This window comes from Pteropus vampyrus, unplaced genomic scaffold (genome assembly GCF_000151845.1).
Source record: "Pteropus vampyrus isolate Shadow unplaced genomic scaffold, Pvam_2.0 Scaffold1, whole genome shotgun sequence".
Classification (NCBI taxonomy): domain Eukaryota; kingdom Metazoa; phylum Chordata; class Mammalia; order Chiroptera; family Pteropodidae; genus Pteropus; species Pteropus vampyrus.
The window spans coordinates 14,727,642-14,744,871 of record NW_011888782.1 but is presented as its reverse complement, the minus strand read 5'-3'; the positions used below and the strand labels follow the sequence as shown (position 1 = coordinate 14,744,871).

The 17,230-nt window shown below is 34.3% G+C and overlaps 1 protein-coding gene and 1 pseudogene across 17 annotated transcripts in view; one reads left to right on the top strand and one right to left on the bottom strand.

Moving 5' to 3' along the window:
- The window catches only part of RBMS3 (RNA binding motif single stranded interacting protein 3), a 653,502-nt gene that overhangs the window by 114,297 nt on the left and 521,975 nt on the right, over window positions 1-17,230 (bottom strand). For all 17 annotated transcript variants that reach the window (XM_023533089.1, XM_023533290.1, XM_011360463.2 and 14 more), the window contains one exon: window positions 14,798-14,904. In XM_023533089.1, coding sequence (XP_023388857.1) covers window positions 14,798-14,904 — 107 coding nt within the window. The remainder of the gene's footprint in view (window positions 1-14,797; window positions 14,905-17,230) is intronic.
- LOC111736782 lies at window positions 13,477-13,595 on the top strand (annotated as a pseudogene).

Genomic DNA, 17,230 nt, shown 5'->3' with positions numbered 1-17,230 from the left:
AAAATAAGACTTAAAAATGATGTATATAAAGGGGGCTTGAAAATTATGTGTTATATATGTTTAGGTACTGCTATTGTAGTGAAACCTTACTTAACACTGTTTATATTTATTCATTAGTATTTTTTTTTTAGAAAATATGTCCTTTAGTGAAGAAATCATGATACAATATTGTGTGTACAAAACTCAACAAATAAAATTAAAAAAATTAAATCTCTGATTAGAAATAAAACAAAAAATTAATTTCAACAATGTTAAGTGCCAAAATGTTGGGGCATATAACTATAGATGACTTTTTTTACTTTCATATTTTTTCTGACTCTTCTAAATTGTGTATAATGAGGATTACTTCTATAATGAGGGAAAAATTTTTATTAAAAAAGCATGGCATATATTTTATGACTTGTTTAAAATTTTAAATTCAGGAGTAAGAAAACAAGGCATATCATTTGTAAAAGTCCTATAGACCAGAAGCCTAATTTAGAAGAATTTTTGGAAATGCCAGGAGGCATTTAGCTTTGCTGGGTCAATGGAATACAGAAGAGCTGGGGTGGGATGAGGTTTGCTGCCAGAAAGATCAAGGTAAGAATAGGTAGGAGGTCAAGAATAAAGACTCAAACTTTAGGGTTAATGGTACACTGTTTATAGTTATGGAAGCTAATAACAAGTCATAAATCCACGTGATCATAGTGGCTGAGTAAATGAGGGTTTTATATGCTCTCTGGACTATGTGCAGCAAGTCCTTCTCTGGAACAGATGAGGGATAAATGAGACAGTAGACAAAGAAATTGCCAAAGTCTACAAAAGGGAGACTATGCGACATGGTCCTGAGATAAGACAGAAACATTCTAAGTAACTGTCTTATAAAAGATGCTCACCAACCTGTGAAATGGTTCACACTGCACTTCCTAACTTTTCAAAATTTCTAAATTCAAGGAATACTTTTTTCCCAAATTATATTTGATTAAATTGCATCATTTGAGCAGTGATTATTTTCTTCTTTCAAAACTCATTCCCTTTGGCTTTCTTCTGCCCTCTCAAGAACAATTTCTGCTTTGATGTCACTTGTTCCATCTTCCTTTGAGATGTCAGCACTTAGGGCCAGGGTTTGCCCTTCTCGTCTCTCCTTCGGTACAATAATGATATTCACTTTCTGATGCCAACTATTATTTATGTCACGGTAATTCCTGAATCTTGGTCTCAAAGTCAAGTATCTATTCTGAATTCCAGACATTTATTGCCAAGTTGGATTAGTAATTTCAATATATGATCAGAGTTTTATTCAAGTTATCATATTTTTTTGTTAGGATGTTTATTAATATCTTTTAGTAATGATATTTTCTCCAGCCTTTGCTTGCAACTTTCTTCCAATCCATCAGTCAACCATTGTGCTGTGAGGATTCCTCTTACAAATGAGCAAATCTGACCACATCATGGTGCTTTCTTTTAGGTGACTCACTAAAATAATACATGGCTCACGAGTCCTTCATGATCAAGTCTCTGTGCACCTACTAACTTCCACAATCTTCCTATGCAACTCTAGACCCTGCCCTTCATGAAACTCAGACACATACTCATCCTGCCCTGGGCCTCTGGGCCTTTGTTGCTGCAATTTTTGGCTGGAAACTATGTATCACTGTCTATGGGAAAACTGAAATTCTAGTCTTTTAGCTTCAAACTAAACATCACGGCCTCTTAAAGCCATCTCTCTCTCCACATAGAAATAACCACTGCCTTTGTTCTCTCCCTGTGATTCAGGATGGAAGCCAATATGACTATGCTTTGTCATTTTTGTCTCAACTAGATTCTTGGTATGTCCTTCTTGTTATCTCCTGTTCCTAGCCCAATGTTTGGAACATAATAGGGACTCAATATATATTTGTTAAATAAATGAATAAATGAATAATTGACTTAAAGACAATTTTGAATTTGGACTTTAGTTTAATTTGTATTTGAAAATGGAATTTAAGTGTTTTCAATTTTTACTTCTTAGTAAAAATAAAATGTCCTCTTAGAAGTTTCAGCTGAACTCAATTGAACTTCTAGAAAAAAATGTTTCAGCCCTTGATTGGTCAGTAGAGGGAAGCACGATGATTATCGGGATTGCTCAGAGAACTTTCTGATGCAGCAAGGAGGCCAGTGTTCCTGAGCCAGATCATGAGCAGGGGCCTAGGAGGAATTAGAGGCAGCTACAAAACATGGGGGCCCCTCTTCTCCAAGATATTAAGCCAGGGAGAGGAGAAGAAGGTTGTTAAAAGTCATCTTAACATCTTCGGGGGGTTGCCAAGCAAATGAGATGTAAGGGATTTATCACTTAAAAAATAACAAAAATAGGCAATGAGAAAATTTCACCTCTTTATGTCTGGGAAAAGAACATCAAGGGCAGTCATGCTGTTGTTTATACACTATGTCATCGTGGTATTTCTCCTTTTTGACTTTTACAAAACATTCTTGTCAGACAGAAAATTTCTCTTTTATACAGCAACAGAGAAAACTAAGATAGAAAGATACAGACAGAATTAAATCTGGAAGGCTGAGAAAGTCTATGGCTACATAGAAAAAAACTCCAAAAAGAAGCAGAAGACAAGGTATAATAACATTGTATGATGTAGCTGGCTAAGGTTCTCAAAGTCTTGAAAGAAAAAAAAGTTCTAATCTGAATTTGTTATTAAAATAAAAGTTAATAGAGTCTTGATCAATAATCAAAAAAGAAATGAGAACAGTACCGTATTTTATGTAGGTACTTTTGTTTTTATCTCAATCTAAATGGCTGAATCTCATAGATTCCAAGACGTGACTTTTTTTTCCCCACATTTTAATATCTGTGAAACTGGAACTCACATGATAATTCATGGCATTCGATAGCTTGGAAAGTATCTCCACTTTTTTTAGTGGTATTGAAAATGACATTTCATCTTTAATTGATGGTGTCTTAGAATCCATGATATGGTATATAGACTGTTAAATCCACCATAACATGGTAAGAAGAGTGAAAAATATAAAATGTTGATGTTGCTACCAGGACAAGCCTGTGCATCTAGATAGTGTAAGCCCCAGGTATTTAGTTAATTGATCAATGGTCTTCTAGGACCCAGCTGCAGTTTGGTGTTACCTAGAAGTTGTAAGCAATGGCTTAAATATTGATGGGGATGATTCTGAGTCTTGCAGCAGGCTGGGACTGCCACAGCAATGCCAGCAACTCCAGAATACTCTCAGTTGGTCGAGGCCCCATTTAGTTGCCTTGATCCATGGAGACTGGGTCAAGGGAACACAGGAGACATGGAGATCAATCATCAGCCTTTTCCTTTAATTGCTTGCTATCATATTCCCAGCCTTATGTCTTAAACTCCCAACCCTATTCCTGCTCTAAGAACATAAGTACATTATTCCATCCTCTTCCTTGAGAATGGATACTAGGTAGAGGACTGGAGCTCACCATTAATTATATTATATCCAAAATTACATTATTACAGACATTTACAAGATTTATTTTTTATCTTTAGTGATGATAGGTTAGTAAATATTGAGCTCAGCTGCTTTAAAATAAGAACATTTGAGTAAGAAAGTTTTCATGCTGAATTACTGAGAATTCAAGTTTTTGTGCCAAAGAGAAATTTCTTTTGAGATTAAAAGGGTCATTCGCTTTGAATCTGCTCTGTAAATAGCAAGTAAGGCACATGAAATAAATTTTAAAAAAATGCATCTGGTAGACTGGCTGACAAATCCAACTTGTAACTACTAGCATTCACCATAACAGTCAACTGTTCTTTAAGATTACATTTGTAAAGACTCTCCTTCAGTTCAAGGTTTAAAAGACCATTTGCAGAACCTGGCAATGTTAACAGTTATGTCTTAATTTTTTTCCCCAAGGTCTTATTAAAAAAAAGAATTAGACAACTAATTGTCAAGCATTGATATACGCAAAGAAAGTAGTAGTGAACTATATAGATGATGTTTCTACTTTCTTGGAATATGGTCAAAGATATCCTGATTCTACAAGCTATTACTAAGTTTTTAAAGTAATTCTTTGGATATACTATTTATACTAAATACATACTATTTACATATACTAATTATTTAGATATCGCAGTTCTCTTCAAAGTATTTTTATTTCTAGTGCCTCATTGGAGTAGTACTTAAATTCCATATCTCTGAAACAAATTTTCTAATATTTGGTTTTATAAAATTAAATTGCAGCCAGTATGGCTTCAAAGTTAGTAGAAATTATGTATCCTGGGCCTCATTGTCAGATTGTTCTTAATACTTAACATTTAATAAGAAAGCTGTTGACCGGTGACTGATTGAACAGTTCATAAAGAGATACTGTTATTCAGAGGAGATCCAACTGAAGACAAGGGGGCCACTTGGTTGAGCTGCATCTTGTCTTCCTCACTGCTAAGAATGTCTCAAAAGATGTGCTTTACAGTAGTATTGGTAACCGTAACAGCTAAATGTTTTTAAGAAACTCAACAAAATTTTCTATTTAGGGGTTTTCCTTTGAATGGTGATGATAGGGATAGGTAGCCTTTTTCCATATTTTATGTAGCACGTTTGCCATTATGTCCGCAGCCACCTATGTGACCTTTAATATCAGTATTTTCCATATCAATGGGACTCATTTTGGTTCCTAAAGTAAAGGTCCAATAGCCTTCTTGTTTTATGCAGATAGGTATGTGAATAAGAATGCTATAAATAATAGTAGAAATAATTCATTGTTTTAGATGGATTTTTTCTTGCTAAGGAAGCTATATGAATCTTTACATTGGGTCAAATATTTAATGATATTTATGAAATGATTACAAGCCACTGATAGCACAAATGTATTAAATTAATAAATTAATTTTATTAATTTAATACATCTGTATGGAAGCTTTTTCCAAATTCCTTAGGAAGTTTTACACTTGTTGGTCGAGTAGAGTAAGTAAGAACTGTTGATTTCAAATTCATAACAATTAATAATTGATTGTAACATGACTCCTAAAAAAGATAATTGGTGCATGCACTGGTACAGCAATTTTTGATACCCAGGCAAATTGTTTTTTACATCAGTGGGAGGGGCATAAACTTAACCAATCAACTGGATCCCACTTAATAAATCATAAAACAAGATACAGTTGATTCTTGTTATCACAGTAATTATATTCTGTAAAGTCACTATAAACACTGAATTAGTGAATATTGAATCATTGCTTCTAGAGGAAGTACAGGGTTAGGTTCCTCTGAGCCTCTGGTCACAACACTTTCACCAACTGATCAATACATAACCTTGTTTTATGTGTGTTTATGTCTAACGACACCTTATTGAATATGCAGTTAACTCTTTATATCTGTGGGTTTCACATCCATAGATTCAACCAATCACAGTTCAGAAATTTTTGAAAAAAAAAATCCCAGAGAATTCCAAAAAGCAAACTTGAATTTGCCATGTGCCAAGCACTATGCTGAATCCACACTAATTAAGTTATATGTAGGCATAACTTGCTGTAGCCTATATACAAATACAGGTTATACTCAAATACCACATCATTTTATATAAGGGCCTTAAACATTGGTGGATTTTGATATCCACAGGGAGCCCTGGAACTAATCCCCTGTGGATACAGAGAAACAACTGTATATTGTTGATTTATTAACATTGAATTCACAGCCAACGGCACAGGTCTGAACAAAGCTTATCTCCATTTTTTTCCCATATTTTCTCCATAAGTCACCTCATAGATTTCTTGCACTTAGGAACCCTAGACAGAATTTCAGCACTGCACTTGAGGGCCATTTTAAATGGTGAATTCACTAACAAAAAGCAACAAAATGTGAAAAATGAGATCCTAAATAAACTAAGTAAAAGACACTGTTTACAATATGAGCTGAAACAAGAAGGCGGAATATCATATGTTCATCTTCAGTTGGGAACATGTGTTGGGTGACAAATTTTTCACTTTTCTGCACATCTGCAAATGACCATTAATGAAAGTACTATGAGTATTGATTCTGCGGTTATGAATAAATTTTAGACCGTAGGTAAATTTTCAATTATGGAGCCCTCAAATAATAAGCATCTACTGTATCTTTTTTTCAAACTGATAATTTCATGAGTCTGAGCCTTTTAGCAAACAAAAGTAAATTTTATAAATGGCATTAATGCCACTATTTGTAAAGATTCTAAAACTTCCTAACAGAAGAATTTAGTAACATCGCTCTTGAAATAGAGTAGGATGTAGAAGCTTAAAAATTATTTACATTCAGCACTATGGAACCACATTACATGTAAGAAAATTCTTGTTTCTTATTCTTGTTAAATCCAATAAGTCACCAATTATAGCATTAGAATGTTTCTTTCATCAAAGACAATCGTTTTGAAGGATACTGGAAAGTATTTGAGCATGAGGAGTACTTTTTCATAGCCACAAAGGTATCCAAATCGATTGCCATTATTTGCCAGAATAAGTAGGTTAATTCATCTTTCCCTTCAAAAAAATCAAACGTGTAATTTATCAGTTCTCAATAGTAGCCCAACTCAATCTTTTCCTTGATATCTAGCAGCACTTGGTTTTCTTTTAATTATCTTTTTTTCTTTTTCTTTCTTCTTCTACATCCAAGTCCCTTTTCTTTGCCTGTTCTTGACTTTTATGATTGTATGACCTTCAAGAGAAAATTGGCTAGAAATTTGAAAACCATCTAATGTTTCAGTGCTAACTAGCGCTTTATGATTTGGAATGTGATCTTATAAAAACATTAATAAAATGTGGGTGAAAGTTAAAATAAATTAATTTCTACTTGTTTTATAATATGCTTTATAAAAATAAGTCAAAACTCAGCTGGAAAATTATATCAGCAGCAGATTTTCTTTTAAATAAATGTATGTATCATTAAAAATAATTTCTGTTTGAAAAATAAATGGACATGGCATAAAATTAGAAAATAAGGAATTAAACACTTGAGTCACAAAGAACACATAGCAAAGCTGGCTTTCAGATTAAAAAGCCCTGATTTGTGTTGATGATATTGTGACAGTTATAATAACAGCTGATATGTGAGCAATTATAGTTTGCCAGGCACTGTGCTCAGTGCTTTGCCTTCACCACCTCATTAACTCTTTCCACTTACTAAATATTCGCTTTTGACCATTCTAATTCTACTGATGAGGAAAATGAAACTTAAAGACTGAAAAGTTTGCTCGGTGTTGTCACTAAGTCGGGAGCTGTGGATTTTGTGATTTATATTCTATAGTTTGCCCCTTAATCACCAAAATAAAGTGCCCTGTAAATTATGAAGAAAAGCAAACAGATGTTGACAAACACAATTTCTTAAAATTTGGAAAGTATTATTATTCTCAATAGGTGCATTAGAGAAGGACTCAAGATTGATTAAATAACATTCCAGAGCTCAAGTCACTTCCTTCTTCTCTCTGTGCCACTCGGGACCTAAAGGGCATAGAAGCCTCTATCAACCAGCTAACAAGGTGGAGCTTTCCAACTTTGGGGAGAATTTACTGGCTTGTAAATGCGTATAAATCAATTACCGTGAAAACACACACAATCAATGCTCAGCAACAAAACTAACATGTGCTAATGTTCTTGTGGCTGCTGCTTTTTGTTGTTGCTGCTATTATAATTATTATTATTATTTTGGCTTTGGTTTTCTTTCAATGTTGGTAGGTATGAGGCCAGTTATAGTCAGTGATTTTATTTTTACAACACTAAATTATATTCTATTCCACTTTTAATCTCTTGCTTTACAGACATAGAAGATCTTTGTCATTTTGGGCTGCAAGGAGGTAGGGGATTGTGTGTTCTCCTCATACCTACATCATGCAGTCTTGTGCTTTCCACAGAGTGGACACTTGACAAGTGTTTATTGACTGACTGAATGCTTTTGTTTAACTGCTTCCTTTTCCATATTGCCTTAAAAAACAAAAAACAAAAACAAAAAACAAAAAAAAACCTCTCCCAAACAGAATTCTTCTCTCGAAAGGACATTTCTTCAAAAAGTAGTCATATACTAAGATAGTAAGAAAGCAAATCAGAAACAATGGGAGATTAGAAGTTTTCATTGGCACTGAAAACAAATTGATTTTAGGTCTGAAAATAGACACCGTATTATCTAGATGATAGGTCATAACAGATCACTTAAGTTGCCTGTGATAAAAGGATCTTAGTTTTCAGCTCACTGTGAATGTTGATATCTAACAAACACTCGGAGCAGGGATCGTATCTTATACCTCATTGCATCCTCAAGCCATATCATAAAGTATTAGTCATGGAAGGAACAAATGCTTTATGATAATAAGAGTACTGATGATGATGATGATGACGAAGATACAACTGAATTTGATAATTATGATGCCAAATCTGTGTGTATTCACCTTTATTCAAAAATAAAAAATAAAACAAAAACAAACAAAAAAATTAGGACATATCCTTCAAAGAAAATGTTTAATCATCTAGAAGTGGAACATAGGATGTAACTATTGTGTTGACTATGGCTACCTGCCTACCTAGAAACCTAAAAAGACATCTTTGTCTCAATCAGAAGTGGATTTAGTCAGAATAAATAATTACTCCTAATACCTTGAGGCACAACAAGAAAGAGGCTGGGTGTTTGAAATCAGGTTTTTCAACTTTGCCTGCACTTGACTATGGACTTCATAGCAGAATGGGAAATCCCATTCTCCCACATGGCCTTTGTAGGCCTTTATTCACTACTGGCACTGAAGAGAATTTTTATTAATAATAGCTATGAATGGACAGAAGTTATAAAACTTTATAGTATAGGGGAAGTTTTAATCATCACTGAAAACAAGTTCATTTCAGGTCTGAAAATAGGCAACATATTATTTAGGTTATAGGTCATAACAGATCCCTTAAGTTGCCTGTGATAAAACGACCTTAGCTTTCAGCTCACTAATAGTGCATTTTGTGAATGCATTAATGGGATCTACTAATTTAAGGAAATTAAAGGACATTATGTCAGTTTATTAAACTTTAAAGGTTTTTAAACCAGGCGTCCCAAACCCCTGGGCCAGTCCCTACCAGTCCTTAGCTTGTTAGGAAGTCTACCGCACAGCAGGAAGTGAGCCGCAGGCAAACTGAGGGAAGCTTCATTTGCACCTGCAGCCGCTTCAGCATCACCGCCTACACTAGCATCACCGCCTCAGCTCCACCTCAGATTATTGGGTATTAGATTCTCATAGGAGCACCGGTCCCTGGTGTCACAAAGGTTGGGACCACTGTTTACATTAACATGTCCAGGCAAATCTAAAGTATTTTTACTATGCTAAGGGGCACCATTTACATCTGGTTTGTGTGAATGGCACCCTCTGGTATTATCCGGTTTATACACTGTACTCCTATACCCAGAAGCCTGTGTCTTGGGCAAATAATGCACTTAAATAAAATGTCTTCAAGAAATAATATATCATTAGGAATCATCTGGAACTTGTTCTTTAATTGGGAATAGGTAAGAAATTCCAAACCTTAGTATTCCTAGAAAGCATCCCCAAAAAACTGACTTGATTTTCTCTCTAACATAACCTGTAAACTTTTCCTGGGAACCTGAGTGTTGATTGCTTACAAATTGTATTAGTTTCATTAGTTCATTTGCATATCTAGACCATGAAGATAATCTTAAGTGTTTCCATAGTAAGAAAAAATATCTTCAGAGTAGCAAATAGAGTGAAAATATTAGTTATTTTTTATTGTTTTTTAATTGATTCTAGTGGAGAACTGTAAGTAAGATAAAGGCAAGAAATGTCATTTTATTGATTTAACTTTTTATAATGAAATCTTGGTGTCTGTTTCACTAGACATCTGAGTACTATGTTGGGTTACTTCTGGTTCATTTACCATGTCTCTTGTTTGTGTCTCTGGCCAAAGTATTATTTATTAGAAGTACAACTCCCAAAGTAATTGTTAATCAATGACATTTAATGACTCAATTAGTACAGGGCTTGGGTAGGTTTTTTAAAATTTTTAATATTTGCACTATTTAAGGGTAACATCTCAGTATGAAAATTTGGAGAAATAGCAACACTTTCTGTGATTTCAATCAGTATTTACTAATGTTGAAAATTCTGAAGGAAACCCAGACTAGTCACAACAAAAGTTAACATAAAGGAATTTCAAAATCTGAGTGACTCTTGTCATCATAGTTGAATGTTTTTTGATCTGCTGTTATGATTTGAGGTGTTGAGTCCAAACAAATTTTGTGGCTTCTTGGTAGTCTTTAGAAATAGTCTTTGGACTATTAGGAAGAAGCAACAGGAGTTCCTCTTCATGTTTCTGATATATTTTTGGACTGTTTTATTCCTGATTCCAGACCATTCATTGAAGGAGCACTAACAAGATCAATTTGAGTGACATATTGTCTGAAGTAAGAACTGAGAATATGGCCTCAGATGTAATTGAACCATCTGGCCAATGCAATGTCATGAGAGTCATAGTGACGATGAAGTGGAACCATCTCTGAACTAGGGGTGACGCTAAAACATTTTACTACCAGTATGGCATAAGCACTGGCCAATCAGAATTTAAATGCTGAAGTAGGATCCTGGGGAACTCCCCATTCTCGCTGGATCATGAGAGGTCTTGAAGGACTCACCAGAGTGGCAGTGGGGTTGTACTGAGGGACCAGAGCCAGCAGTTATATACCAAATGATACCGATATATTTTAATATTTTAACAAGCTGCATGGCTCTCTGGCATATAGAAGTTGACTATTAGCCCTGTTCTTGGCTCAAGCTTCTCTTGAACAATGGTTCTCAAAATGTGATGTACCATCACCTAAAGGTTCCTGAGATCCTTTTAAAAGATCCACAGGCCCTCTATTTTTCAATGACATGTCTGTGTGAAGTTGGACTTTCTTCGTGTGCTTAAACAAAACAGCATATTGCAACAGGTTGAATGCTGAAGCAGATATACAAATCTGGTCATCTTTTACTAAGGCAGACATTAAAGCGATTTGCAAAAATGTAAAACAGTGCCATTCTTCTCAAAAATAATTGCCTTTGCTTTGAAAAGTATAGTGTTTTCCATAAAAATACACTATTTTTGTTAACATGTGATGGGTTTATTGTTTTTTTAATGAACTAATACATAATAATTTTTATGAGCATAAAGGAATACTGAGACCAAAGAGTTCGAAAACTGTTGCATTAATACAATGAAAAAAAAAATCAAAGAAAAAAAACAAAACAAAAAGAAAAAGTAAAAATACAATAACAAAAAAGACAAAGACGAAAAACAAAACAAAGAAATAAAATGACAAGGACCACAGAGCACATATTTAAGCTTAAAAACTTCACTAATTTAAACTAATTTACATGTATAGTTTTCAGTATTAGTTTTCTGTAAAGAAATGAATTTCATCAAACTATGCTAAAAGAACTATTATTAAAATGCCACCCAGAAGAAAACAGCTTTACACAATAAATTAAACTGTTAATTAGCCTATCAGTTGTCTGTTAAGTTACTTTTAGGATGCTTACAATCCACTGATTTTGTATTTTAAGCATTTCATCAAAAATCCTTTTCACACTCTCGTTTTTTACCTGATTTTCATGAAAGAGGAAAAGTAAACATTAGCCTCAATCCATGCTATTATCTCAAGTTTTGAAGCAGCAGAATATAAATTATCCTTCATTTTATTTAAGGCGATGATTGAAAAGTTTATCATTATTTTATACAGTTGATTCTTGAACAACACAGGGGTTAGGGTGCCGACCCTCATGTAGTCAAAAATTTGCATGTAACTTTTGAATCCCTCCAAATTTAACTAGATATCCATGGGGGATTAGTTCCAGGACCTCCTAAACATACCAAAATCCACAAGTGCTTAAGTCTCTTATGAAATGCCATAGAACAATGCATACTATTGGTTCTCCTGCATCCATGAAATCCAATTGCGTATCAAAAAATACTGTTTTCCATCACTGGTTGGTCAAATCCTTGGATGGGAAATCCAGGGATATGAAGGATCAATTGTATATTTATTGAAAAAAATGCATATAAGTAGACTTGGTGCAGTTCAAACCCGTGTTGTTCAAGAGTCAACTGTATAATAAGAGAAATGAGCAAAAACAAATATCCAAAATGATCTTATAAAATTGGGATGTCAAAGGGTTACAAGGTAAATGGAAAAACAAAACTACCCATCAGAAATGGACTTTAAGGAAAGTTGCACGTCTCATTCTTAACACTGGATGAAAGAAGGGGACAAAAAATAAATTCCCCTCAGGATGTGACCCACCATCTTTGCTTTGATTGGGGTTTCGATTCAGGCAATCATTGTGATTATAGACCTTAAGGAGAAACTGTAGGTAGTAACCCCAGATGACTAAGAGAAGCAAACACAAATTATCTTGTAATAAAGCCATTGATTATATGAGGAGAAACAATTCCAGAACCGTTAAAATGTGGAAAAACAACAAAAAAAACCTGTGTATCTTAGAAACTATGAAATACAGTAATTAAAATTTACTGGTATATAACATTAATTAAATACTGCTTACATAGGATTAATTTATATTATGTCATATTTTATAAACATCTGATATACTTTAATTTATGCCAGCAAGTACAATGTAAGGGGAAATAAAAGTGAAAATATTTGTAAAGATGGACACACAAAGTTATCTAACATTCTTGGTGTGTCTACTCCAGTACCACAATAAAGTTGTAAAAATTACCATGTTCATCTCAAAACCAAAATATTTGATAAGCATATTTTTAGTGCATGCCATTTATTTTCCTAATTTCTTTCCTCTGAATGTGTTTATACATTTGAAATATATTTTTATTGGTCACAGATAAATTTATTACGGTTCCCTGATTTTCATAGTTCAACAGGAAAATCTATAGCTCTTAAAAAGCAACTTTTGAAAACAAAGATTAGAAATATACTTTTAAAAATACATTTAAATTATGAGGCATTCTGGGTCCTAAACTTGACTCCACAATGTTTCTATGCCACGAATATACACATTCTTTCTTTAACATGCTCTAAAACAAAAGCCGTAGATTCCGTAATAGTAGCGGGATGGCAGCTCTAACTGTACATTTATTTTTATTGGTTTGGTGTCTAAGAAATGTAGACTCAGGTGAGCTGTCTTTCTGCAATTGGCATCTATTTTGTGAATGTAATATTACAGATTTATAAGGAGACAAGAACTGAAGTTTCAATCATTAGTGTTAAGATACCTAATTCAGATTTGAGGCTTTTGGGTTATGGTCTGCGATTCAGAAATCTTTCTGAACAGCAGGCATTTGACTCAGCTACATTTTTAAAGCTCAAATGAGTCTTTCTCGACGATGGATGCTTGGTTGGGGACCAACGTGATAATGAGTGCTATCAGAAATTAGCTGTCTTCTGGGGGCAGTGGACTACCTACTGACCACCAAACTGCATGCTCAACATACATGGGTCATTCCCCTCCCTCTTCCTTTTTTGAACGTAACATAAACTGCCTTTCTACAGTTGAGAATTGTCTATGGCCATACTACCCTGAACATGCCTGATCTTGTCTGATCTCAGAAGCTAAGCAGGATCGGGCCTGGTTAGCACTTCGATGGAAGACCACCTAGGAATACCAGATGCTGTAGGTGTTTAAAAAAAATAATAAAATAAAAATAAAGTTGAGAATGTTGAAACTTGTGCCTTTTTTTATTAGCTTCAGGCACCCAATGGTGATTCTCTTTTTCGCGTCATAAGGTAATGAGTTATAGATTATACAATACTGGAATATACTATACTTTTTAAGATGGGTTTTGAGACCTGCATGAAAATACTCAAAACAGACAAGTCTTAGAAACTGAAAAATGGCTAAAGGTTTTGCTGAGAAAAATTCCACCCTCCTTTTTTTCCTTACAACTGTTGTCTCAGTGCTGAAAGTATAAAATGCTGCATCAAGTCGGATGCCTCTTAAATGATAAATGGATGAAGTAGGTACTTTGAATAGAAATGCTAAATAAAGCTATTCTGTTCAAATTATGGCCTTGGTACAAAATGGCATTTATTCAAGTCATTCAAACAACTTCATTCCATTTCACAAAGAATACAAAGAACCTTTAGAAGCCCAGACACCTTTTCTTTGTCTTCTTACAATAAAAAATAACAAAAGGAAATCCATTCCAAGTGGCACTAGATCCATAAGCTTGCTTTTCAACCATTTTGTGCTAGGAGGGTAAATGGATAATTACCAGTTACATGCTTTTCTCCTCGTTGTGAAAAACAAAATCCTGTACATATCAATTTTTGTTTCTCCTTGACCAACAGGAAATGACATATTTTATATTAACATATACATTTATAAAACACATATCCACACATTAATGAACATATGGACATATGCATCATACACATCTATGTGCCAAGTAGAGCATCTTAATGGTAGAATGAAATAAATCTAAATTTTTGTTTGCTTTTTTCAAAACACAACATCGAATTCTCACTATTGATTTCACTGAAAATACTTTCTTAAGTAGTCATACCCTCTTTTTATGACTATTATATAATCACAGATTAATTCTTTGTGAGTAAGTCTTTCTGTGAGTGCCCATCAGGTTCAAGTTTGGTTAAAACAGAAGACTTAGCGTAGTGCTGACCTGAAGTCAGTTTTGAAGTCCTACACTCTTTCTTAAGTCATTTTGTACTGAGCACATTAATATAGTCCTGATCATTTGCCTCCTTTGAAGACATTTGGTTTTCTGCAGGACCTGATTTCATCATGGCCCCAAATATCTGTCTTCCCACCCTTTCGAGGGATATTTGCTGCCAAATTTCTGAGCACAAGTCAACCAGGACTCACCTCTCCTTCCCTGGGCCAAGGCCTTCCATTCTGGGTGTATTTGCTTTGATTCTGCCTCTTCTTTTGTCCTCCATCAGCGAATTTGCACAGTAAAGGCTCACTAGGGGCTGGGAAGATAAGAAACCAATTCTACATTAGCAAATCCCCCTTAAAAATAAGTGATGATTTAAGTCACAGTAGGGCTTTGTAATGCATAGCTTTTGAAGTAGTCTTGCTTCTGGAGAGATATTTGCCCCCTTTTAGTCTCAACTCTGCTGGCTGCTATTCTAACTGGTCTTCAAAAAAGTACTGGCAGACCATAAAAGACTAAAACAAATATTGTTGAAAAAATAATCAGCTGAAGCAGAATGTGAACTTGCCTTAGAAGTAAAGAGGCAGTGTCGACCCCTTCCAGTTATGTTAGAAACATATTCATAACCAGCGTTTATGTTTGGATAAATAATTCTTCCTCATATCAACTATGTTTCACTGTAAAAACTGTAGGATTCTATTTTGGAAAGAAATATTTAGGGGCTTCTTTCGACAAAGGGAGCTATTTTGCTAATCGCAACCAAATTAGCTATTTTTTTCTCATTATCCTCTGCAATTTCATAAAAGCTAAAAAATTGATTGTTCATTCAACCCCTTTCACTCCAGTTTCCCAGTAAAATATAGTTAGAATCCCAAGGAAACTAATTATTTGAATATTAAGTAAACCCACATGATAAAATATAGCCAAAGTATATGACCCTAACAAATAAATCATGGACTGGGGGGAAATATTGTGATGCTGGGTGACTTATGAAAACTTATTTCCTAAGAAAAAGTGACCCAAACTAAAGTATGACAGAACTCCTCTTCCAACAGTGACACTACAAATGACAATTTGTTTAAAATGTAACAAGGCAAAAATTATTCTTTGAGCATTGATGCCACCTCCACAGCCCTACTTGTCTGGAAAATTGCCACTTGATATTACTACAAATATATACAAAATGAATAAATTTAAGAAAAGTTATATTGGCCTAACAAACCTGACTGATGCATTAATATGGCTGAGAGTGTTTTGTTAGTTAATTTGCTCAAATAAACCAAATATTCATTTGTAAGTTTACAGTCTGAAACCAAAAATGAACTTCTTCCTCCCCCCATATCCTGGGAAAATATGTTCTGCTGAAAATTAATTGTATTAATTCTTTATTTTTCCCTATATCTTTTTTTTTTTTTTTTCCCTCATGTCATAGTGTTGAGCCCTCTCGATCTTACTCGGTCTGACTCCACATGAATTGCTTTGAGCAATAAGATATCAGCAAATGAGACCCAAGCAGGAGCTTCAACATTTTTAAGCATTGAGGTTTGCTTCTTTTGCTTCTTTGTATGACTACATGAATATGACCAGCCTAACCTGCTGGAGGATGAGATCCAAAGGTAGACGAGTCATCTCTACCATCCAAGCCAAAGCCAAACTAAGTCATCCAATGGCCAGCCCCTTCCCAGACACTTGAGTGAGCTCATCCAAGATCAGTAGAGGTATGTACATAATGTGCAGTTGACCATAGAAAAATATATAAGCCCAGGTGAGATGAGTCAAGGCCATCTCACAAATGTTTGCTCTAAATAAATCTTTATTATATATGCCACTAAAATTTAGTAATTGACATGTAGCATTATTATCTTAATAGATGATCCCCAACACCCATTCCTCCCCATTCTCACTCCCAGCTAGGTTGCTCGCATTTATTAATATGGCTAAATCAAAAAGTTATTATAAAAGTCATCACATTAGAAGTAGTCTAAATTATTTCTCCATATAAAAAGCCAAAAGTGTAACTGGACACCAGAACTCTATGCATAAGAAAATTCCCTTTTAGATTTCAAAAGCGTATATATGTGTAGGTAGATACACACACACACACACACACACACACACACACACACACACATCTACACATATTGCATGTGTGTGTATATATATACGCATAGATATATACATACATATATACATATATACATACATACATATACATATACATACATATGCATATGTATATGTATGTATGTATATATATAGACATGACCAAAGTTTGGCTTCCATTATCTCTTGAGTATGATGCAAGTCATGTAACTCTTATGTGTGTTAACATGCAATTAAGTAAGCTACAATGAGTGTTCCTTTATCTGTTTGTTTTTATTATTATTGCTATCTTTATTTATTTTTTTCATTCAATTGCAAGAGTGACTATTGGAAGTTTGAATCCATCAAAGCGGTATTTTACGACTAGGAAAAGTATTGTGCCATCCACACAGCAACAGATTTTACTGGGTTTTTCATTCTCTAGATGCCATGTTAAAATGTTAAATAATAACTGTTCTAGAGCTAAGTTCCAAGAAATTTTTATTTGTTGAAAGAGGTAATCTCTACCCTCAGTTTGCTTTCCTTAGAACAATTATATA